General features: G+C 38.8%; 1 protein-coding gene across 3 annotated transcripts in view; it reads left to right on the top strand.

Annotated features, from left to right (window-relative positions):
- Positions 1-26,265, top strand: part of Zmat1 (zinc finger matrin-type 1) — a 68,418-nt gene that overhangs the window by 10,026 nt on the left and 32,127 nt on the right. Inside the window, exon 4 of one of the 3 annotated variants that reach the window (XM_075957963.1) lies at positions 2,365-2,678. In XM_075957963.1, coding sequence (XP_075814078.1) covers positions 2,501-2,678 — 178 coding nt within the window. In that variant the 5' untranslated portion in view covers positions 2,365-2,500. Of the gene's footprint in view, positions 1-2,364; positions 2,679-22,141; positions 22,458-26,265 lie in introns of those variants that run through there. The other 2 variants (XM_075957964.1, XM_075957965.1) reach the window with 2 other exon arrangements.

Here is a 26,265-nt window from a genome sequence, read left to right as displayed (position 1 = left end):
TAGAGTTAGTTTTCTTCTTTAAACTCTGTTCTAGCTTGGATGCAAAATATCCCCCAGAGTGCCCATGTATTTGAACACTTGATCCTCTGCTGGTAGTACTCTATGTGGAGGCTGTAGAATCTTTAGGTGCTGGGAGTTAGCTGGAGTAGGTACATCACTGGGGACATTGATGGAGAATTATAACCTAACCTTGTTTGCAGCCCCATATCTGCTTCTTAGAACTGTACAACCAACAGATGCTATATGCTCTTGCCATCTTGGGTACATCCCAAGGCACGGTGCCTTCCCTGCTATGATGGGCTATATACCTTCAAACCTTCTTAGGTAAATCAAATCCTTTCTTCCTTAAGCTGCTTCTGTCAGCTATTCTGCTACAGTGAGGATAAAAGTCAATGATGTAGAGAATTTGTCCCACAGGTGGAGTCACTGCTATGATAAACCCTGCCATGTAATTCACAGCCTTCAGAACTTGTCTGTGAGAAGAATGTGGACGAGTTTGGAGCTATGGACTAGAGAAACTCTATTAGCAGAACTTAAGGGGCAATTCTGGTGGAAGTTCAGAAAACCAAACTCCAGATATAATGGTGGAAGTGAAGGCCTGGCACCTGAGGTTTCAGAAGGGAATAAGGACTTTATTAGTCACGGGCTTCATGTCACTCAAAGGATTATCTTCATGCCCTGAAAATTTGAGTGAGGCTAAATTCAAAGATACTACACCAATTTATTTGGAGGAGGAAATTCTAAGACTGCATAACACTACGTTTATGGCATGGTTACTTTTTTGTACTTTTAGACAGGTTTACAATGAGAATGAAGAGAAAACAGCAGAGCAGAAGGATGTAAAAATGTACCATTTGGTAAGGAAAGGCATATGAACATATTTAATATAGTAGACATGTCATGTGTAAACCATGATATAATTGTTAAACAGCTTGTTATCACTGAAAAGCAAGCTCAAAATTTGCATTGGAGCTGTGAGGGTGGTGCCTTAAGGGTAAGACCCCAACCACCCAAAGTTCCAAGGCATAATAAAAACTCATTTTGAAAACCTTGATTTGAAACTAGAGTGCTGAAACTGGAGAGATGTTTTAGTAGCTAAGATTACATACTGTTCTAACAAAAGACCTGAGTTCAGTTCTCAGTACTTAGGCTGGGTGCATCACACCTGCCTATGACTCCGGTTCCAGTTCCAATGCCCTAGTCTGAGCTCCATGGGCATCCACATGCACATGTCTACACTCATGCCTCCCCGCACACAAATTAAGAATAAAGTAGAATGTTTGAAAAGAGAAGACACTACAGTACCTTGCTCAAACAGGGAAATGTGTTCCCTAGTTAGCCCACCCAAACCCTTGGAAGCTACTAGAGCCAATGGGCATCCAGGGCCAGGCTACATTGCAAGCTGGGAGCAAAACCTGTATCATCCATGTGCTAGTTGAACAAGCATACAAAATGCAATAGTTATGTGATTATGAGGGATTGACCCAAAATTTCAGAGGGAAAAGCCTGCAAGGCTAGGCAATGTTTAACAGAGTCATACACTCCGAAGAGAGGCCCTGACAGGCTGGTGTATGCAGCTGTTAAAGTGAGTCCTAACGGTGCAATGAAGACACTAAAATAAAGGAGATGCCAGAAATGTCGAACATCTGCTGAGGAAAGTTAAAAACACTGAGTAGAGTCGCCCCAAGAGAGAGATCATCTATGTTGCAGGAAGCAAGGCTGGAGAGCCAAGGTTACGGAAGCCTATCAGAACCTACATTACATCATCATGAGCTCTAATGCTGGACATGGAGCTGCAGAGATTGATTGTCCTGGGGGGTTCTGGTCCTGTTTATCTCTGGTCTTTTTTCCATTCCTTGCTTTTGAAAGGCGAATGTTTATTCTGTGCCATTGTATATTGGAAGTATGTCGCTTGGATCTTTTATTTTCATTAAATTATTTTTTATTTTATACGTATAGGCATTTGCCTGCATGTAAATGCACCAGGTGAATGCACTGCCCACAGAGGCAAGAAGAGGGTGTTATATCCACTGGAAATGGAGTTACAGATGGTTGTGAGCTGCCATATAGGTGCCAGGAACTGAACCTAGTCCTCTGCAAAAAGAGAAAGTGCTCTTAAACACCGAGCCATCTCTCCAGCTCCTAGATTTTTTTTTTCTTAAAATAGGGCTTACAGCTAAGAGATTGCTTAAAACTTTGGATTTTAAAAATTTGGGTCTCCTTATACTGGTGTTGAGAATATTAAGACTACAGGTATTTTTGAAGTTGGACTGAATGTATTTGCAATCATGAGATAACCATAAGCCTATGGAGGAATACTACAGTTTGAATATAAGGCTCATGTGTTGAACACTTGGTCCCTAGCTGGTGTTGCTGTTTGGGGAGGTTTCAAAACTCTGAGAAGGCGGAGCCGAGCCGAGGAAGTCTGTCACTAGAGGGAGGTCTTGAGGGTTGTAGCCTGGACTGCTTCTAGTTTCATCTCTGCTTCCTGAACCAAGCTATGCATCCACAAGCTGCAATAGACTCTCGCTGGCCTGGACTGAGACCCCGCTGGCCTGAATGGAGACCTCCCTGGCCTGGATGGAGACCCCGCGGCCCCAGATGGATCCCTCGCTGCCATGGATGGAGCCCCCGTGGCCATGCCTTCCCTCCCACGATCAACTGTATCTCCTCAAACTGTAAGCCAGACTAAAATCTTTCCTCCTTTGAGTGTTTCTATCAGGTATTCTCTCACAGTTAAAAGAAAATTAATATGAATGCTAACCTGTTTCTAATGTTTGATCACCAACATTTATGACTTAGAAGCATGATCTGATTCTTTAGTATTGGCAGAAAGTAAAAAGCTTTTGAACATTTGGTCCTGGTAGATAGCTTAAGAACAATGCCAATTCTGCTAGTACTCCATAGCTAAGACCAGACAGGGAGATAACGTCTCCTGAGACTTTCCAGCTCTATGGGTGATTTTGCAGATGCATTTCACACAGCTTCCATAACTTCTCTTTGAATCTTAAGACCCAGTGGTTGGCGATAACGGAACTACTGTGATGCTTCTATTTATAAAAGACAAACCGTTTCCCCATCCAAGAGCCTTTCTTTGTGAAGCCTAATTAACCGAGATCTCCAAATCTAACATTCGGAATGTAAATGAATTTTTATAAGGGTGTGGACTTATGAAATGCAAATTTTCATGAAGTTTTCCTTAAGAGCTTAACCAAAGTATCATCTCAAATTGCCATCATTGCTTGAAAATAAGCTGGGAAGTCCCGTTATTTCTTTCAGCGAATCTTATGGTCTAAAACAACTACTTCAATTTGCAGATGAATTTAGGATGAGCTGAAATGAAAAAAGAAACATTAAATTTGTACTGAAAGGCATGGTTTGTACTAGTAAAAACTCCTGCATAACCTGTGCCAAATGTCCTACTTTATATTAGATAAAAATTATAGGAGGCCATTGTTTAAGATTCTAAGCCCCTGCAGGACGTCCCAACAGAGCATAATAAATATTGAAATATTGTTACTTATACTGAAGCAAGTTATCTGACCTTCCAAAACTGAGAGATAATAATGCAATCTCTCAAACAAGCCAGTTACAGTAGGCAGAAAAACCAAGTCCTCCCTGTTCCCAGTCTTTATCCCCAAAAGTAACCTGAAGTAACTTAACTAACCTAAAGTTAATCAATCAGTGCACTTTCTTCTGCTCTCTCTATATATCTTCTGCAAAAGGAACCTTGAAACAACTGATCCAATTTGTTATTTGTGTATGCTTTCTTAAGCTTCTCTTTGTTTATAAATCTTCTACTCACTTCATTGAAGCATTTTTTTCTGCTTCATGAAATGAAGTGTTCCCTGAATTAAGTACCACAAAGCCACTTAAAGATCTTTAAGATAAACTTGTATTCTGTCTTTTGAAAGAAGTCTCGTTCAGATTGCCTATGTGCACATATCTTGAGTATGCTTATTAAATAACCAAACGTAATTATTTTCTATGCTTTATAGAGAGCAGCCTGTGTTGGTAGCATTTTTACTTCCTGAGTGCAATGGATATGAATAGATATTAAACAGGGCAAAAAATGTTAGAAGTCAAAAGTCCAGGCAATGCATGTAACACCTACTTATTTAGACTTGAAAGCAGCTAGATACCTGAATTCACACACAAATCAAACCCCAGGGGAAACACTCAACTAGAAACCATGACCGCAGGCCAAAGACATAGAATTGTAAGGTATATGGAATGGGGCAAACCTGGCACCAAGCACAGACAGCTATGTCAAGGACATTCAGGGGAGACAAGGAAAAGAGGGTAGTAAGATATTCAAGTATAGCCAGCATTTCTACCAGGGCCAAAGTGGATGAGGTAAAACAAAAAGTACATTGTTTCCTATATTAAGAGAACAGTATGTACGAAGTTGTGCTAGCCAGAGAATTCGTGTGTATTCTGTGACCAATCATAGGGCTGGCCAAGAGCACTAGAAAGAAAATAAGGGAAAGTGGTAATATCTATCAACAATGTGACAGTATTTCTAGTCTATTCAAACTAATTCCAACTCTCCGTTTATTTTGTGGTAACTTTAGAACGAGTAATTTCACCAGCCAACATCTGTCACACATCTGAAGAGAACTCTAGCTTACTTAATTCTACTTTTAAAAAAACTGACATAAGCAGGATCTGATGAAAATATGCTAACTGTATGAGGTGAAAAAATGATGTAGCTATTTTAAAAGGATAAATTCACATTTCACGTGTTTACACAGAAAAATAGCCATTTTATGCAATTTAAAAAATTTAACTAGTATATTCAGGTAAACCTACAACATATATGTATATGGCCTGTGAGTGTGCTCTGATGATTTTCTTTCTTATACCAATTATCAAATACTTGCAAGGTCTTATTTCTATATATGCATAAAATGGTCACTGAAGATCTAGCTGTGATATCTCTCACTCCTGCATGTTCTATAAATGTACTTTATTGTCCTCTAAATAACAAACAGCAATAACATTAAAAAGAAAAAACAATAGCTAATCCACATTGACCATTTCCCTCGGGGTATAAGTAAGGGATTCTCAAATCCCACAGTGTATTAGAATGGTCCAGGTACTTTAGGAGCTATTGAAATTTTTTTTTAATTTTGAGTGGTATGTAGGTATAGACAAAAATATCTTACAAATATTTTAGATGAGTCTAATATGCACTCAGAATTGAGAATCCACCAATAACACAGATGAAAAAACAGGCTACTTGAACTTGACTCTTGGCTCTGTCATTTATTCCTCATATAGGCAAATTACTTAGACTCTCTGTGCTTCAATTTTCTTGCCTGATAGAAAGCTGCAAATGTTGGTAGCAACAATTACTAAGTTTTGTGAGATTAATCCTATACACCCCACGAACACAAACAATGTACTATAAAGTTTCTTCTGTCCTCTGGTAAGTATTGTCATCCTGGATCTAGTAGCAGCTCCTCATTCAGCATCTGCAATAGAGTACAGTCAAATTTATATCCTATTTAATAATATATTAGTTACAAAAATAATTTTGAAGCATCTTCCTGTAGTAAGAGCTACCCACCACCCGGCTCCCACACGGCTAGCTTTACTCAAAATAATTACACAGAAACTGTATTCTTTTAAACACTGCCTGGCCCACTAGTTCCAGCCTCTTATTGGCAAACTCTCACATCTTGATTAACCCATTTGTAATAATCTGTGTAGCAGCATGAGGTGTTGGCTTACCAGGAAAGATCTTAACCTGCGTCTGTCTTGAAGAGGAGAATCATGGCGACTGCCTGACTCGGCTTCTTTCTCCCAGCATTCTGTTCTGTCTACTCTGCCTACCTAATTTTCTGTCCTATTAAAGGGCCAAGGCATTTTCTTTATTAATCAATGATATCAACAAAAAACAGAAGACTCTCCATCATTTCCCCTTTTTCTGTTTAAACAAAAAAGAAAGGTTTTCACTTTAACATAGTAAAATTACATATAACAAAACAGTTATCCAGCAAAAATTACAGTTACAATATTTATATCTATTTTATCCTTTATCATAACTAAATAAAACTATAACTATAACTATGTATTCTTCAACTCCATCAAAGACTCCTGAAGGATATAATATTACCTACATAAACAAGAAATAAGCAACTTCCAAACTCTAGAAATGACAGAGACATCTCGCTGCCTGGACAGTCACCCAAAGTTCCTCTGTACCGTTGGGGCATCCATCTTCGGCCTACAGGCCCATAGTATCCAGCAGACATTTCCATGAAGCAGGAATTTTCAAAGACAGTTCAGTCACTTTCTGCTGTGTCCTGCAGAACATCTCATAGACTCTTTCATAGATCAAGAACCCCGAAAGACCATCCCACCTTTTGGCAAGTTCAGCAGTCTTCTCTCTGTGGGTTATCTGTGTCCAGTTTATGCATCAGTCCAGGCAAGAGCAGTTTCTTGCCCAAATGGCTATCAAACTCCATAAGGAGCCTCTTTGATGCCCATCTTCCTCTTGAAGTAGATTGGTGCTGCCAGGAGCAGACGTGTCTCATGAAAAGTCCTAAATTATTAAAACATTTAAATGCCATATTCTGCAGTCTTTGAAAGATATGAAGAATGCCTATCTAACTGAAATATATCTCTATATATCTAGAAAATCTAACTAATTATGACTACAAGCTTGACTATTATGGATGATTATCCATTAACAACCTATATTTCCTAATTATACATTAGATTTTAAATGAACTACACAATTACAATACCTTAATCAAGATCAAAAATACACACACACACACACACACACACATATATATATATAACAAAATTGACCTTAAAATCCATACCAATGTAAATTATTCATATCTATATAATATCCCCCTTTAAATGTAAAAGAACATTTATAAACCATATTTGGGAGCATGGGTGCAGTTTTTTCTCTCTAAACTGCTTCCTGCTGAAGGGGGGTGCTGTTAATCAGATCTTTCATGGTGTAACCTGTGTGCTAGATTCATCTCAGTAGGCAGTTAAGTGAAGTAATTTTTTGAGGGTGTTCACAGCAACCTTTCAGGAGGATGTGGTCTATCATACCATATTGGGATAGAAGCAATACACAGGGTCTCATCCTCTGTGAAAACAAAAGAAGACCCTCTCCAAAGCATCATATCCTTAGACCCAAATTCTGAAGTTATACCCTTATGATATTCATTCTGGTTTAGCTTGGCAGCCCATATAATGAAATGGCTCTCTGTACTTAGCTCCTTTACAGTCAAATATTTAAAGAAAACACAATGTACATAATCCAGACTCTCTGTGAATTTTCCATTTTTATGTGGCTTATTTATACTCTATCACTTTTCTTTATTCTGTCTCTTTAAAGACTTCACCTTTTTTTTAAAACCATTAACTTTATTTTTTTTTCTCTCTCAAGCCTACATACACTCATCCAACATTGTGATCCATTTAGTGGTCTTTTATGTCTGAATCTGTTCTATTGTGAATCTATAATTTTTTATTATCTAGGAGCATTTATTAAAATGTTAAACATTTCTTAAAAACTTAAGTTGCACCACGTAGAGGTAATACGGTACCACCTGTGTCCTGCCTAGTCTAAACCTTAACTGTGCTGTTCTTATGGTAATTACAATAGTTCCTGCCTGAGGTCAGCACAGTTCAGCATGGTGGAGAGGAGCCGGAGCTGCTTGTGACTGAATTAGTTGCGCCTCTGAGTTAGTTAGCTGCTCTGGATGTTGGCTCCACCTCTCTCCAATTTCAAAATGGAGGACGTACCATTTTGTGCTAGCTCTGGGGCCGCCAGGTAGGAGCGGCACTCAGCACTTTAATTCTGAGACTGAGCGTGCAGCACAGAAACTCTTTTCATCCAAGTTACAGCCAAATCTGACAGGCAGAGCACTGCACAGCCCGGAAACACCCCTTTGTATGGCGGCAGGAATCCACCATGCTCTCCTGCCTGCTTAAGCCTGATTCTGCCGTCTGCCCAGGTGCAGGCGGGGAGCACTGAGCCATCGGCACCATCTTAGAGCACTCTCCTTCCGATCCCAAGCAGGAACAGAAACATCCAGTCCCATAAAAGCCATGGAAATGCTTTAAAGCCAGAGTTTCAACTGGCGGCACAGCCCCAGGAAGCCGCACTTTAAAGTGACACAGCTTTTTTTCTGCTGCTATTGCTGAAACAGGAAATCTCTCTACAGCATGCCCTAGCAAATAGCAAACGGCTGTGTTAGACTCTGTTTTTTGTGTTTAAAATTAAGCTCTCTCAGGTTTTACGGGGAATTTGTTACCACGTTGGGCGCCACTTTGTAGTAAGAGATACAGGCTGCTTCCCACCACCCAGCTCCCACATGGCTAGCTTTACTCGAAATAATCACATAGAAACTGTATTCTTTTAAACACTGCCTGGCCCATTAGTTCCAGCCTGTTATTGGCTAATTCTCACATCTTGATTAGCCCATTTCTAATAGTCTGTGTAGCAGCATGAGGTGGTAGCTTACCAGGAAAGATCTTAACCTGTGTCTGTCTCAGAGAGGAGAATCATGGCGACTGCCTGACTCGGCTTCTTTCTCCCAGCATTCTGTTCTGTCTACTCTGCCTACCTAATTTTCTGTCCTATTAAAGGGCCAAGGCATTTTCTTTATTAACCACTGAAATCAACACAAAACAGAAGACTCTCCCACATCATCTTCCTTATCTCAAAAATGCAACACTTGAACATATGGGATCTGTTCCCTGAAAACAGGAACTTTCAGCTAACTGAATGTAGATCATCATTCTGGAGAATGACAACCTTCTTCGATGAAACTGTTTTGGTGCCATATAGAATAGCATCTTGGAACAGGAGGTTCTAGATTTTTCAGTGAGCCTCATTAGTTCCACTCTCTGTCCTCAATCCATAATTTGTGAAAGGTTACATTATATATGGTAGAACGGGGAGATATAATGAATGGGAAGATAGTGTTACATTTATCTGTTTTATAGCTAGACTCATAAGTGAGAAGTAGCCCTCTTATAGCAAGGAAAAATGATAACAAAAGGTTAAGAAACAAAAAAGCAAGTTCAAAAGAAATATAACAAACAAAAACATAATTTTGTGTAATGTACAGAAACAACTTTTTTTAGGAACTTATTTCTTCATCTACAAAATAGAAAATAAAATGTATACAGGCAAAATACTAAAATAAATATAAAATATACATATATTAAAGGGTATTGTTCCTAGCACTTAAGTTCTCAAGTTCTCAGCACATGTTCTTTGCATATAATTATTCCTCCCAAAAGAATGAAGAATAGAAGAGATTAGGGAAATTTAATTCATTTTTTTCTAGCCCAATGCCTCCTGTCTTATGCTACAATATAAAAAAACACTATATAGATTCTCAGCTTCTGCTTAAAATGGTAGTCTAGGAATTTGATTGGTCAGCTCTGGTATAAGTGATTGACATATTGGCATTTTTTTCAAGACCATTTAGGTAATCTCTAAAGATACTGAGGCTTTTTCTATAGCTTTCCTCTGTGAGCCCTCACCAAAATTGTTATTAATGCTGTGTTCTGTTCACGGAAAAGAAGGTTTTTTTTTTCTTTTTGTCTGTTTGGTGTTGTATTGTGTTTTGTTTTGCTGTTTTGACAGGGGTCTCACTATTTGCTCTAGATGTTCTGGAACTCACTCTGTAGAACAGGCTGGCCTCAAACTCACAGAGATCTACCTGCCTCTTCCTCCTGAGTGCTGGGATTAAAGGGATGTGCCACCATGCCAGCTGCAAAGTAGGGTTTTGGGGGAGTTTTGTTTGTTTGTTTTATAACCACATGATACTGCTTTAAATGATTTCATCTTATACCCATGACCCAATTTCCAAATCACTTTCACATTTTCAGGCATTTATTCTGTGTATAAATTTGTCTTGATCTGTTTGAAGTAATACCATGGCCTAAATATCAATAAATAATGAAATATAATGTCCATGGTCCTAGGAATTCTGAGATGGAGGTCACAGTAGATTTGGTGCTTAATGAAGGCACATCCATCACAGAATCCACCTTCCAGCTGTGTCTTCACATTGCAGAAGGGCAAAGGGGGCAAAAAATGCTCTACCAAGCCTCTTTTATAAGGATGCTAATGTCATCTAGCTGTTTGCAAGAAATCATTTTTAGTTCATGAATTTGGAGGGACACAAACACTCAAACCAAAATCAATGGTGAAGAATTTGTGGATATAATTTTTGTCATCATGCTTCCTTTTTATCTTGGTAACATACACTCCTTTATTCCACTAACTTCTTATAACATATAAACAAGCAAGTAATATTACTTTAAAATTGTTTCATTGCCACAATTAAATTTCCACTGGTATTTGTAAGGATTGAATAAAGTATGGTGATTGTGTTATGGGAACTCCAGGGGATGCTGGCTGACTCTATGCCAAGCTTTAAGTTTGTTCCTTTAAAAACTTACTGCAGTTATTCTCTACAACTCTGATGTATAGTATTAACATTTCTATTCATTAGATGGCAGTCTTGGGTAATATAGTAACTGTATAGAAAAATTTACATTGTAATCCATGTCCTTGTGATATTATAGTCCATCTTAGTGCCTTTAGAATTGCTCAACATTAGGTACTGGCTATGTATAAGCTATCTGTAGTGTGCATTTTAATGTCTAATATGTAGGGCTATTAATAAATAAAGAGGGTAGTGCATGTCTGTAGAATTTGCTGAAGGAGGGGGAGGCAGGAGGACCACAAGTTTCAGACCAGCCTGAGCTACACATTTGAGCTGGGGACAGTGGTGTACACCTTTAATCTCAGTACTCAGGAGGCAGAGGCACGTGGCTCTCTCTGAGTTCAAGGTCAACCTGGACTACACAGATATCTCAAGGACAGCCACGGCTACATGGAGGGACCCTGTCTCATTAACTAACAAACAAAGAAATAAATGTGAAGAGATATGTAAAGTGTTTTTAAACCATGTACATTCTGGAAAATAAAAATGTGGTTTGATTTGATGTTAAAGAAACAGCTGGACAGAAAGGTTGAGTTTATCAGTTGAGCTTCCGTGACCCTAGTCATCTTGTGAAAGTGGCACACTGGTTGTCTTCTGATGAACGTCTTAAACAATTGTAACTTCACTTATCAGGTATCTTAGGTGTGGAAGTCTATTTGGAAATTCATCTAGTTTAAATTTTAAATTCTAGCACTGTGAGGAAGGACAGAAATACAACTCATTACTTCATTGTTATTTGAGTGGAGAAAAGGAGCTCCTGGTTGTGAGTATATAATAGAGAAATTAGTGCTCTTAAGTAATAGAAATATGTTAGTTTGATGGAGACTTGGGTTAACTCTCGTTGAGTCAACTCTCATATGTTAATTTGGATTCTATCTTGTAGTGAAGTGATAACTATTAATTTTAATTCGGGTATATTAACTACTTTAATAAGCATCACATGGTTGGAGGAAGAGCCGCTTGTTGGTTCCCAGCCACCCAGCTAGTTTAGCCCTGAAATAATCAGGCACCAAATGTTGCAAGGAACCACTTGTTCATCCCAGTCGCCCAGAACCAAAATAATCACACAGAAACTATATTAATTAAATCACTGCTTGGCCCATTAGCTCTAGCTTCTTATTGGCTAACTTTTACATCTTAATTTAATCCATTTCTATTAATCTGTAAATCACTACGAGGTCGTGGCCTACCAGCAAAGTTCCAGCATGTCTATCTCCTGCAGTGGCAGCTCCATGGTGTCTCACTGACTCTGCCTTCTTCCTCCCAGAATTTAGTTCCATTTTCCCCACCTACCTAAGTTCAGCTCTATCAAAAGGCCAAGGCAGTTTCTTTATTGATTAATGATAATCACAGCACACAGAGGGGACTCCCACATCACTTCCCCTTTTCTGTTTTAAATAAAAAAGGTTTTAACTTTAACATAGTAAAATTACATATAACAAAACAGGTATCAAACAAGAATTACAGTTACACTATTTATATCTACTTTATCTTTTATCCTAACTAACAAAAACTATAACTATCTATTCTTTAACTTCATCAAAGACTCCAGAAGGATATACTATTGCCTAAGTAAACAGAAAGTACATTGTAAGCAACTTCTAGAACTCCAGAAATGACAGAGACATCTTGCTGCATGGACAGTTACCCAAAGTTCTTTTGTACCATTGGGGCATCCATCTTCAGCCTATGGGCCCATAGCATCCGGCAGACTTTTCCACGAAGCAGGAAATTTCAAAGACAGTTCAGTCACTTTCTTCTGTATCCTGCAAAATGTCTTGCAGACGTTTTCATGAAGCAGGAACCCGGAAGGATCATTTCACCTTTAGGCAAGTTCAGCAGTCATTTTTTTCTGCAGGTCCTACATGTCCAGTGAAGCAGTCCAGGCAAGAACAATTTCTTGCCCAAATGGCTAACCAACTCCATAAGGCACCTCTTCACTGCCCATCATCCTTTTAAAGTAGCTTGGTGCTGCCAGGAGCATATGTGTCTCATTGTCATGAAAAGTCTTAAGTTCTTAAACATTTTCAATGCCACATTCTGTTGTCTTTAAAAGGTTTGAAGAATGCCTATCCATCTGAAATGTATCTCTATACATCTAGAAAAATCTAACCAACATGACTACAAGTTTGACTATTATAGATGATTATCCATTAACCTATATTTCTTAATTATACATTATATTTTTAAATGAGCTGAACAAACATAATACCTTAATCAAGATCAGAAATACATATACATAGTATAACAAAATTGACCTTAAATTTGTATCAATAAAGCAAGATCCATACCAATGCAAATCTCTATAGCATATTCTCCTTTAAATGTAAACAAACATTTATAAACAAAATTTGGGAATATGGGCATAGTTCTGTCCATACTACTTCCTGCTGTTTGGGGACGCTGTTAATCAGGTCTTTCCTGGTGTATCATGTGTGCTAGGTTCATCTCAGTCAGCAGTTGGGCAAAGTATTTTCTTTGTGGGGGTGTTTACAGCAACCTTTCAGGGAGTCTTGTTCTATGAAACCATATTGGTCTGGAAGCAATCCACAGGTTCTCATCTTCTGTGAAAACAAAAGAAAAACCTCTTTTCCAAAGCACCATATCATTAGACTCAAATTTTGGAATCAAGACACCTTTATGTTGGCTTAATTTAGCAGTCCATACAATGAAATGTTTCTCTGTATTTAGCTCCTTCACAGTCAACAAATTCAAAGAAAACACAATAATATACATAATCCAGACTCTCTGTGAATTTTCCATTTTTGTGGCTTATTTTTCTTTACTCCTTTTAATCTATGACTGTCTGTACTCTGTCTCTTTAAAGACTTTTTTTTAAAAGAATGATAGGTAATAGGTCAAGTTTATAAAAAATTGTTAAAGTTCCTCAGTTGGGCCTATCAGAAGGGTGTCCTGAATTCCCTCTAGTGGCCTCTCTAGCAGTCAAAATACTTGTTCTTTGCTAAATCTCACCTCACCTTTCAGAGAAATTCTCTAGGTACAAGTACAGGTATGCATAGTAAGGGAGAGAGAGCAGCATGTCACATTTTCAAATTTCAGTAGTTATAGGATTAATTACTCACTAGAGTGAGTTAAGAAGAAACAATATATTTTAACAGTTTTCCTTGTGTTGTCAAATCCCTCATCTTATTGTTATTTAGTAGAAATTTTCTTGTTGTGTTCCAAAAGTAAAAGGTGATGGTACAAAAGACTATAGCATGGTGCTAGAATTGCTAGACAAATGAATGTAATGAGGAAACTCATGCTGTTTTACTGAGCTATGACCTCCATAGTGACTGTTACTGGCCATTTGTTTTGTGCACTTGAGTTTTTATTTTTTCACACTTTAGAAGACTGCTAATAATAACTGGATGGTATCAACTGAATGCATTATTCTTTCTTCTCACTGCTTACTATCTCTCTTGTAGTAGAGGCTTTCTAGTGAGCATTAGTACACAATATAAAATTTTGCACTGTTTACTGACCCCCTATTCATATGGTTCCATGCCTTTTCCCCCATACCACCTTGTACCTGATACTCCAGTCATTCCCTCTGTAGTAATCAGATCATTTTAATAAGTCATTTCCACTATATAAGTTTACAAACATTTTACCTTTGCTTGGAAACAAAGGATTTTGGTCAGATGCTCTGCCCTTCACTTTGTTCCCTCATGCCATTCATAAATCAGGTTTGGTCATTTTCCTTCTCTATTCACCAAGGCCAGTGCAAGTATTGATAATGTAGAAATCTGGAACTCCCTGCTTCAGCAGTGTCCTTGTACATCCTAGAAATGCATACACAAATCTTTGAAAAACCATTTTTGTCATACAATGAGTTATCATTAGGCCCATTCAAACAGATAATATTGTGGGTATTTAATTTATTGTGGGAAATTTCTGCTCTATACTAATTCTTTACTAAAGGATTAGATGGTCTGTCTCTTGCAAGGCCCCATAATATGTGAGACCCCTTTTTAACTTGTGTCTAATTTTTTTTACTGCAGATAGCATGCTCCTTTTCCAGACCATCAAAAATTATGCTGCAAATTTCCTGAGATAGTTATCACAAATTGCATGTGGAGTCTGTTCCCTCTGCATATATTCAAATATCATTAAGGTCATTAGATCAGAGGTTCTCAACCTGTGGGTCGCGATCCCCTGGGGGAGTCGCACATCAGATATTCTGCAAATCAGATATTTACATTACAATTTGTAATAATAGCAAAATTAAAGTTATGAAGAAACAATGAAATAAGTTTATGGTTAGGGTCACCACATGAGGAACTATCTTAAAGGGTCCAAGCATTAGGAAGTTTGAGAATCACTGTATTAGACCATATGGCCCAAATTGCAGAGTTACTTTCATCCCAACAAATTTTCCTGATTTTGGTCCTACTCGAAGTTGGTATATTTGCATGTCACTCACTCAGTAAATGTTTCAGAACAACAACTCCAACTTAAGAGTATTTTACCTTTCACGAAAGTGGTCTAGGTGTGGTGTTTTCTACTTAACTGATGGATAACACAAAAAAGCTGTTTGTGCTTGGCTTTCCAAGGTTGTCTGACTACATTCTTAAAGCTCTTAGACCCCTCAAAACTTTGCTGACGTGAATCTCAGATAGTTCTATTCATTACATGTGCCAGTACTTGAGCTTAACTTCCAATCAATTCCTTCTCACTTGGGCCAATTATTGTTGTTTTCTGTATAATGGATCAAATACTGTCCTTCAGAATATCCATATGATCTGCATCTTTATAACAAAGGGTGAGTGTTAATATAACCCTGAGACAAAACCATCAATTATTTATCTTGTCTAAATAATGTGAATGTAAATTACTTCTATGTGCTTTTCATGGAAAATAATTTTATTAGGTTTATGGCTACATACCATGTATCTGAACTCATATTAACCACTTCTAGAGTAGATAACCACATCTAGTACAGACAAACTAGTTGTTTTGAATTTTGGTAATTCTCTCCTTTTCCATAATATCTTTATTTTTTTTTATCTTGAAATTTTTTAATGGTATAGACTAGCTAACTAAATAGAAAATGACTGGTATTATTTCCTATGCATTATCGACTCTTTAAGGATGGCATGAACTTCTGTTGTTCTCAACAGCATTTTTATAGGTATCTATTGTTGATATGTATTTTACTGGTTTGGACTATAGTAGCATCATTAGCATTTTCACTTATAGATATTCTCAGAATCAGAACAACTTTTTCTTCACAGATCAAGGATGTGCTGGTTAGCATTAACTGTCAACTTGATACAACCTAGAATCACCTGGGCAGAGTCTTAATGAGGAATTATCTACATCAGGTTTGCCTGTGGACATGTCTCCAGTAGACGGTCTTGACTGTTACCTGATATGGATAGAACCAGTCCACTATGGGCAGCACCATTTCTGAGGCTGGGCCCTGAACCGTATAACAGTATAGCGAGTGAGCAAGCAAAGACCCATGTATTTATTCTGTCCCTGCTCTTAACAGTGGATGTGGTCCCTAATTTTCGTCCTTGACTTCCACACCATAATGGACTATTCCCTGGAGCTGGAAGCCAAATAAGCCCTTTCTTCCCTAAGTTGCTTTTCATCAGGGCATTTGTCCCAGCAACAGAAATGGAACAACACTGCCTTCTGTATAATTAGATTCTCAGCACAGGTAAACTTAGGTTAAAAAAAGCATTTCCCTATACTTGAAGTTAACCAGTACAATATATGTAAATTTTCCCATGTTTATAAACATGGGAAATATTAAGCAAGACCTTAGAATAGATCTGTATACTAAACATGTTACAGTATTTTAGCCTTATCTCTAATCTGACAAGAAAGTGTGTGTGTGTGTGTGTGTGTGTGTGTGTGTGTGTGTGTGTGTATGTATGTATGTGTTGAGGGTAAGTAACAGAAATAAAAAAAATGACATTATAAAAAATTTATACTGTGAGACTAATTAGGCATATGAAGATATATTTTTGAGTTTGGGTTTTTGTTTTTTTTTGTTTTTCTTTTTTTTTTTTGAGACAGGGTTTCTCTGTAGCTTTGGAGCCTGTCCTGGAATTCGCTCTGTAGACAAGGCTGGCCTTGAACTCACAGAGTTTGCCTGCTTCTGCCTCCTGAGTGCTGGGATTAAAGGCGTGCGCCACCACCGCCTGGCATGAAGATATATTTTTATATAATGTTCTCTACAGTCTTGAGGCTATAGCTGATGCTCTCTGGTGAGGTAGTTCAGTTGGTAAAGCGCTTGCCATGCAATCATAAGAACCTGAGTTTGATCCCCACAATCCACATACAAAAAGCCATGCATGGTGGTGTCTACTTGTGACTTCAGCAGAAAAGAGGTATAGACTGTTGGATCCCTGGGGCTCAACAAGCCTATCCTTCTCAGTGACCTCCTGGCTAGTAAGACACTGTGCTTTAAAAAATGGTGTGTTGTAATAGGAGTGGCGGGGCTGTGTCCCCAGCACCCCGGCCGCCTGCTAGCTTATGCCCCGAAATAATTACATGGACACTGTATTCTTTTAAACACTGCTTGGCCCATTAGCTCTAGCCCTTACTGGCTAATTCTGACATCCCGATCAACCCATCTCTAATAAACTGTGTAACACCGGTCTTACCAGGAAAGATTCAGCATGTCTGACCTGGCGGCTTGCTTCATCACGTGCGTCTGCCCGGGAGAGGGGAGCATGGCCTCTGAGCTCACTTCCTCTTCCTCCCAGCATTCTGTTCTGTTTACTCCTCCCACCTATGTTTTAACCTATGAGGCCAAGCACTTTCTTTATTACTTAACCAATGACCTTCCTCCATCAATGGTGAATATGCCTGAGGGATAATATCTGAGGTTGTCTTTTGGCCTCTAAACATGTGTGCAAACATGTTCACATACACACAAAAAATACAATATAACTGACTTAATTTTTTAATGTTGTTCCTGTATGCATGTGTGTGCACCACTTGTGTGCCTTGTCCTTGCGCAGACCAAAAGAGGGTGTCTCATTCTTGGGAACTGGAGTTACAGATGGTTGTAAGCTGCCATGTGGATGCTGGGCATGGAACCCAGGTCGTGAGGAAGAGCAGCAAGTGTTCATAACTGCTGAGTCATCTCTCCAGTACTCCTCCTATTAAAATGTATTTATTATTCCATGTATATCAGCATTTTGTCTGTGTGTATGCCTATGTATGGTGTGCATGTAGAGGCAAAAGAGAGTGTTGGAGCCCCTGAAACTGGTGTTGCAAATGTTTGTGAGCCTTGCTGTGGGTTCTGGGACTCCATTATACTACTAATATTTAATTAAGTATATATTTAAAACAGCCAGTGTCAATAAATGTACATTTAATTTCATTTCTATAATATCAATTCTAACCAGGTACATCCTGTGATACCACAATTTTATTATCTATTATTTTTTTAAATGGAGAAAGATGAGTTTTGCTCCATTTTCTTCTGAATCCTAACTCTCCACATATTTTTCTTTACTTTAGAGACATTTTTGTGTATGTAATTCAAATGCTATATTTGTAGTTCTTTTTCTTTTTGCTCAATCACCTTATACTTAATGCTAGGTCTAAATTCCCTCCACACAAACTCATGTTGAAACTTAATTGCCAGTGTGATAGTACTGAGAAGTGATACCCTGGATTGGAAAAATAGCTCAGCAGTTAAGAGTACTAGTTGCTCTTGCAGAGGACCTAGGTTCAATTCCCAAGACCCACTTATGGGTAGTTCACAATCACCTGTAATTCCAGTTCCCAGTGATCTAATGTTCTCCTCTAGCTTCCATAGGTACCGTACACATGGTACAAAGACATGCATGCAGGCAAAACAACCATACACATAAAATATAATTTTTAATTTAAGAAAAAGGAGTGGCATTTTTAGAAGGCAAATTATGAGAACAATGCCCCCAGCAGGGCTTGAAGATGCATGCATAGAACAAGTGTACTTGGGTGCACGTGTGCTCATACACACAGAGAGAAAGAGTTTATTTTGTATGCTAATCTAAAAAATAATTTTTTAAAAGAACCTTGAGGGAGTTCGTTATCTTCTGCTCTTCTCCTGTGAGGGGACAGTATTCATCCTTTAACCCTCTTTCACCCCAAATACCAGTGTCTTAATCTAGAAATCCAAGCCTTTAGAACAATAAGAAAAAAATCTTGCCTTCCTTCTTTACCTCCTTTATTTAGAGGCAAAAAATCACATTGTATGCAGATTAGCAGTCCTCCTGCCTCAGCCTCCCAAGTCCCAAGATTTCAATCATGAGTCACCACATTCCGTGTGTAAATTTGTCAATTATTTAGTGACATAGCTAAATATATATACCATTTTATGCATTTTCATTTATATATCCTAACAAGCCTATTTGATATCCTTTCAATGTTATTGAACAACTTTAGATATATCCATCACTTATCACCTTTGAAGCATTGATTGATAAAATGAAGCATTCCTGTTCTACCCAGTAAGATTCACTTTTTTTTTTGTTGTGCGTTCTAGCTTTTAATGGTGAGACATCTCTCCAGCACTATTTTTTTTAATGTGCGTAAGTGGTTTTGCCTGAATGTATGCCTGTGCACCAAATATATCTCTGGTTCCCACAGAGACCAAAACAGAGTTATAAAACAGTTTCCTGGCAGTTATAGACTGTTGTGAGCCACCATGTGGGTCCTGGGAACTGAACTCTGGTTCTCTGCAAAAGCAGCAGGTGTTGTGTAGAAGAGGGCAGCATTAACTAAAGAGAAATCGAATAGGTTACCTGGAAGAAATGCACTATTATCTAAGTTTCAAGGAGTGTGTGGACTTTATTAGGCACTTGCTTAATATGTGAGGACCCGTGTCATTTCAATGAGTAAAAGAACAGATAAAATACACGACACCATGAAAATGACATGGTTTTCACAGGAATCTATAAGATTTAGTACTGTCGACTTTTTTGGTTTAAGAGGGAATAGGCAGGGGAGGGATGGGACCAAGGAAATGAGAACGTCAGTAATATAAAACCACATCTCGGACTTCGTCTAGCAAAACAAGGAGAGCTAGTGATGTGTGCCAACCATATGAAAATAGGCTGGAGGGATGGGCAGCAGAGGAAAAACATCAGTGAGACAGATGCCATAGCTCTGAAAAGACATGACAAGGAAATAAAGAATGAAAGACTTGAAAGGAGAGTAAACACAAAAGAAACCCTGGACAAGTCTGCTGGGTTTGTCTATTAACAGAGAAATAAACGAGTTTGTCCACTATTATCAGGGAATAGCTACAGCTTTAAGTAGCAACATGGATGTAACTTACAAGCAAAATGTAAAATAAATGAACTAAGTCCTAGAATACTATCCAAAAGTGTTCCAAATTTTGGTGAATTTTGTAAGCAGTCAAAACTAATGAATACTATTTATGCACAATGTGAAGATAGTAATATTACATAATTACTTATTTTTGCCAAATAACTTTTAAATTGCAGGCAGACTTTAATATTATCAAAAAGATTAAGAAATTTTAAAAGTTTTTTAATTCTATGAGAATTTCATACATATCCTCAATGTATTTTTAAATCATACTCACCCTTTATTCCTCCTGTAAGTCCTTCCACTTTCATGTCCTTTTTAGTTGTTTTTTTTTAAACAACTCAAGGAGTCCAGTTTGTGCTGCTCATACATTTATGGTTGTGGGGCCATCTGCTGGAGCACTGTGGACCTACCAGACGCCACAGTATTAAAGAAAACTAACTCTTCTTACCCTGCTTTCAACTTGTCAATAGCTCCTCAGCTAGCGTTGGGGCTCTTAAAGCCTGCTCCCCAATGCTGGAATGTGAACTTGTACAGATCCTGTGGGGGCTGTGAATTCCTCTGTGCCATGGCCTTGTCTTATCCAGAAGACAGTTGTACTTTGTCCTCTCCAGCCTCTGGCTCTTACAATACTTCGACCCTTCTTCTTCAACAGTTTCTGAGCCTTGCTGGGAGGGGTTGTGATATGGGTGTCCCATTTGTGGTTAAGCACTCCACAAACACTCATTTCTGCACGTTTTGACTAGTTATGAGTTTCTACATTAATATCCAGACATTCACTGTGCCAAGAAACTTCTATCATGTCTGAGGGCTGCACTAACCTGTGGTAGTGATGGGAATTTAGAGGGCAGTTAACTATTATCTCCACTTCTCAAAAATAGTAGCAGGTTCTCCCCTGGACCCTATGAATGCCCCAACATTGGTTCTTGGGTAGATTTACAATACCGGGCATATGTTTCCTTTTAAAAAGAGATTTTTGATGCATGGACTCTTACAGAATTGATCAACTACTGGTAGAATACCAACAGTAATTTACATAAAAGCATCTAATACCAAGGATGAAACTCTTCCCTTTACATTTCATTTTTGGAGTCTGGGGAGATAGCTCAGCTGTTAAGAGCACTGATTGCTCTTGCAGAGGATTTGGGTTTGGTTCCCAGCACCTACAAGGCAGCCCACAACAGTCTGTTTCAGTTTTAGGGCATCTGACACTTCCTCTGATCTCCTTAAGCTCTTGAATGATCCCTGGTGTACTTTCATACATGAAGACAGACAGACCGACACACACACACACACACACACACACACACACACACACACACACAAATTAAACTTTTAAATTAAAAAATAAATCTCATTGCTGGAAAACAGCATGAAAGTTTTCAAATTGAATTTAGATGTGATAGTAAGTATTATTTGAAGTTCAAAACAAATTTTGGGTTAAAAAATGAAAAACATTAAATTTAATTTCTTATAAAACTGTTCTATCTTTAAAACAATTTCTTTAGAAAAGAAATTATAAATAATACTTCGAATACTAATATATATTCCTGTATATGTGATCATTTTTCAAAATCTTTAAAATTTAATACTTGGAATCAACAAACTGAAATATTGTAGTTGGGGAATTCTAAATTACAAGTAATGCTTCACTCCAGGCCAGCCAATTCGATTATTCCCATTAAATATATAATTACACTCAATTTTCAAACTAAAAATCTTATCTTGTTTAATGATACCAGGTGTTAAACGTATGTATTCTTGATTATAAAGTAACACTTTAGACATATATGTCTGTAACAATTAGTATGTTTTAAAGGCAAGGAAATAAACATAAATATTAGAGCTTTAAGAGTTTTGGGTAAAAATTATAAGGAATCAGTAATATTTCAGTTCTTTGACTGAGCACCAGATTTACCATAATTTAGATGGATAAACTGTTGTTTAAGGAGCATGAAGACTGTAGTACCAGATTCTGCTTATTTCAATTCTGTGTACTAAGATTTATAGAACAGGAGAAAATGTCTCTTAGTGATATTTTGGAGGAAGGATTAAGAAATATGCTGACACATTTTTTTTAATGGGTGTTGGATTACAGCTTCAGTCCCCACCGTATAAGGACATTTGTTTTTACATCCCGAGCTTTTTGCCCTTCGCCCTTGGCCATCTTTTCTTCCTCTCCGGAGGGAGGTCCGTGATGCAGAGCCACTAGGGAAGGGGGAGGCATCCTGCGGGCACACGGCTCTCCGATTGGTCTACACCAGGAGCCAGAATGAGGCTTGAGCTGGAAAAGAGGAAGCGAGGGACGGGGCGGAGCGCAGAGAAAGGCGGTGCTAAAAAAGCCTAACGGAATCCAGACGCCAGTGCAATTGTGCACGCCAGGCTGCGACGGCGGCGGCGGCGGCGGCGGTGGCGTCGCCGAAAGCTGTCGCTCAGCTGGCGAAGTCTTCCCCTCGGGAAGCTCCCTAATCTGTAGCCTCCGCCGCCGCCTACCCGGCGGCAGCGGCGGCGGCCTTGCTGGTGCCTCCCTCCTCTGCCACCTCCACCCCTGCCTGCTCACTTGCCGGTGCTGTGGAGAAGGCGGCGGCAGCTTTGGCGGCTCCACTATGGCGGCGGCGGGGAGGGGGGACAGTAGTTTTAAAGTAGACACCTGCCCTTGCCTCAGAGAAGGTGAGTTCCCGACCCGGGACGCGAAGGCGGCCTGTTCGCCTTCGCCGCCAGTCTCCAGCTGGCCTGAAACCCGGGCTGGGCGCGGTTCGACACCGCCCCACCCCCCACCTGCTGTGGCGCAGTAAAGGCCAAGCTCGCCCCGCCCCGCCCCGTCCCGCCCCGCTTCGCTGGGCTTGGTCCTGTCCCACCCCACCCTACCCCACCCCACCCCACCCTCCCTTATTAGGCCCTAGAGTGCCAGATAGACTGAAGCTGTGAAGGGCATCCCTAACCTCTCCTTACCCCAAAGCCCCCCCCCCCATCCCCATCCCCAGGCAAAGGAATGGCAAATACTCTTAAAGCAGGAGTTTGAAGGGAAAAAAAAAATAAACAATTTTTGTCTTAGCCAGATGCTTTAGTGTGAAGTAGGACGCCGAGGTGCGATTTGGGAAGAAGAGGCAAAGCAGAAGTGCTGTGGATATCCAGGGCCAGGGAAAGGAAAGGGAGAGCAAAGAGGGACTATCATAACTGTAACAGGAACCCCCACCCACCCACCCACCCTGGTGAAATTCAACGGATTGCAGTGTAGAAAATCAGTAAAGAAACTCGGCAGTGAGATAGTTACAGAAAGATTGAGTTAGCAATTGGAGTAGGTTAGCTTGCGTACTTGAGCTTTCAAGTAGAATTTGTTGGAGATAGGGTCATAGGGTCCTCTGGGGCAATGAGGCCTGTACTGAAGAGAAACAGTGCTTGGCAGAAGCGCAGATTTCAGAAATCATTTGGAGAATTTTCTTTGGTATTTGAGGTTATGACCTAGCAAAACAGGGCTTAAGGGCCCATCTTTAACATTTCTTTGGTTTCAAGTAAGTGCTGTTGTACCTGCCAGCACTTACTATGCCAAACATGGAAAGCTATCTCTTGATTACTTGAATATGAGCGATCTTCACATGGACTATTATTTATCTGTAAACAGCCTACTATTGGACTGTGAACTTTGCCATTGCAATGTGTTTGAAAGCAGTTTTGGAAATGTTTTGAAATGGTTAAGATTGGCTCTGCTGCAGAAGCTCTCCGATTTCATAATTTCTGTAAAATATTTGCTGGCTTATCTTATCTTGCTCATTTACATCCAAAGTGAAAGGTTGTGAATGTAAAAATAGAGGATATAATTTAAATTCGTTTATCTTCGGTAAGGACACTCATTAAAATGAACCTCATAAACTAATTTCTTTACATTCATAGATTATATACCCTGTGTGCAATTCCATAATATTTCACACCTTTCACTTTGGTGGAATGGCAAAGCAATTAAAAATCCCCGTAATATTTGTAATAGGCACATTATATAAATGCCACCTACTAAATACAGAAATGGGGAATTCACTGTGATATGATCGTGCTCTATTTATCAACAGTCTTACTGAAGACAGTCTTTGAAAGACTGATGTCTTCCCTGAGTCATGAATACCCTTGTTTGGAAACTCCTGGACTTTTACATTTTTAAGGGGGTCTTGTGGTTGCTTTTCCCCCCTTTTTGTCTGTTTTGGTTTGAGATATGGCCCCCTTGTAGTTCACACTGACCTCAGACTCACTGTGTAGTAGTGAGTCAACAGATCTCCAGTCTCCACCTCCTGAGTGCTGGGATTACAGGTTTGTGACACTGTGCCTGGCTTTAACTTGGAAAACAAACTTGGTCTATAACCAGCAAATAGGTGAGCGCGGTTTTGTAGGCATCAAACAGTTTGGCTTGGTGACCTATTCATAGTAAGGTTTAGGAAAAGTATTTCATAGAAAACTGACTTTCTGCCTCATTGTGTAACTGCTTTGGTTGCAGTGTCTTTGAATATATGCAAATAATAGAAGCATTGTAAGAGGGAGAATTTCAGGGGCCTGCATAATGACACAGTAGGAAAAGGCGCCTGCTGCCAAGCTTGAGGACCTGAGTTCATTTCCAGGAACCCCCATGATGAAAGGAAAGAACCAACTCCTGCAAGTCGTCCTCTGGCCTCCATACACACACACACACACACACACACACACATATGGCACATATGTGTTCACACAAAATGAATAAATGTGAAAAAAGATAATTTAATAAAGGAAAAACAATAGCTGGACTCTGGCATAGTAAATACAGATTGCGATGCTCATAAATTATCCGACTTTGTGAGCCTGAATTAGTCCCAAATTTCCTTGACTTGGGCTTCCATTTCTGAAATAAATGACTTGGATAAGACAAACTCTGACATTAATTTCTGATATGAAAATATAAATGATTATTTTGGATTCTTTTGGTGGAATTTCTGTAGCTGTATATGAAAACAATTCATAAATCATAAGAAGCCTTGACTATAGTTAACCATTTGACTCTTCCTGAGTAGCAAAATCTGTGTTGAAATACTGTTGAGAAAGTTTACTAGGATACAAAAAAACAAATGTAATTGTTACCTAAAAATTAACTGTCATTTTAGTTAAATATCCTTCATTAACTTGGATGTCCAAACTAAAACCCCCTTATGTTTTCACTTTAAAATGGTAGATATTTAATACACTGTAATATTCCAAGCACTATTAGGCCTCAGAATCTTGTCTAAATATTTATAAAGCACTATTTTGTTCTAGTTATAGTATACAAAAGGAAAAGAAAATACTGCTTAGTTGTGTGCCAATGTCCTTTTTTATAAATCCTAGTTAAGATATAGCTCTGAAATATGTCAGAGTACTATTAGGATCCCAACTATTTCACAATCACTCCTGATAAGATCATGAAAAGTGGTTTGAAAAAGTATCCGCTGGCCCATTTTCAGTTGTAGCCCACATTCACAAGGAATTTTTTCTACATTAGTAATGAGGAAATGACAGTAGAAATAAAAAATGTCATACAGGGAATGTTAAAATTTTTCAAAAAATTCTTTTGTGGTATTGAACAACAAACTTAAAACAAGCAAAAGAAATGCCCAGAAAATAATATGCAAAAAGACATGTACACAAACAGAATATATGGGTAAGGGGAGTTGGGAGGCTTTTAGGATACTTCATATTTCATCAAGTGAAGTTTTTCAAATGTATTATGACAAAATGAATTCTGATCCAGTAATGATGCTACATCTATTTGTGGTTTCTTAAACCCTCCTCGCATATTTCTTTTTCCCTTTAAAAGCAAAACCAAAGAAAAGGTTCTGAGTTTGTATTTTAGATTAGCAAGCATTGTGGATTTCAATTTAGTTGTTAAATAGTTTCCATGGCAATTACTTTCTTGCAATTACAGAAGCTTTCTTTTGTTCAGTAAAGCTTTGAGTCATATGTCACGAAGTCCTCCATGAGAAAGCCTAGTTAACCTTTCCTTCCGTTACTTAGTAATCATTGAATGCCACTGTGTGTGGGCGAACCATACTGGCTAGTGCTGAAAACCTACGAAGGCATTAGAAACATCTGTAATGGGCCTGGGCAAATGACTCAGTGGTTTTAGAGAACACTTACTATTCTTCCAGAGGATCCAAGCTCAGATCCCAGCATCCACTTCAGGAGGCTCATAACTGCCTGGAACTCTAATTCCAGGGGATCTCATGCCTGCTAATGCATGCACATGGTTGTGCGTGTACACATAAATACACATAATAAAAATAATAAAAAATAAACTTCTAAAGAAACAGCTATAAAAACAACTCTCTAATGGTCTGTAGGCATAGCTCACTTGGTAAGTGTTTGTCTCAAAAGCATAAGGCTCTGAGTTCTGTCCCTCCAGAACCCACGTAAAAATGTACGTGGTGGTGCACACTTGCAATCGCAACATTGGAGAGGCAAATGCAGGAGGACTGCCCCCTCCCAA

Source organism: Microtus pennsylvanicus, chromosome X (genome assembly GCF_037038515.1).
Source record: "Microtus pennsylvanicus isolate mMicPen1 chromosome X, mMicPen1.hap1, whole genome shotgun sequence".
Taxonomy (NCBI): Eukaryota; Metazoa; Chordata; class Mammalia; order Rodentia; family Cricetidae; genus Microtus; species Microtus pennsylvanicus.
The sequence above is the reverse complement of the archived record's forward strand: the minus strand, read 5'-3'. Positions and strand labels throughout refer to the sequence as shown.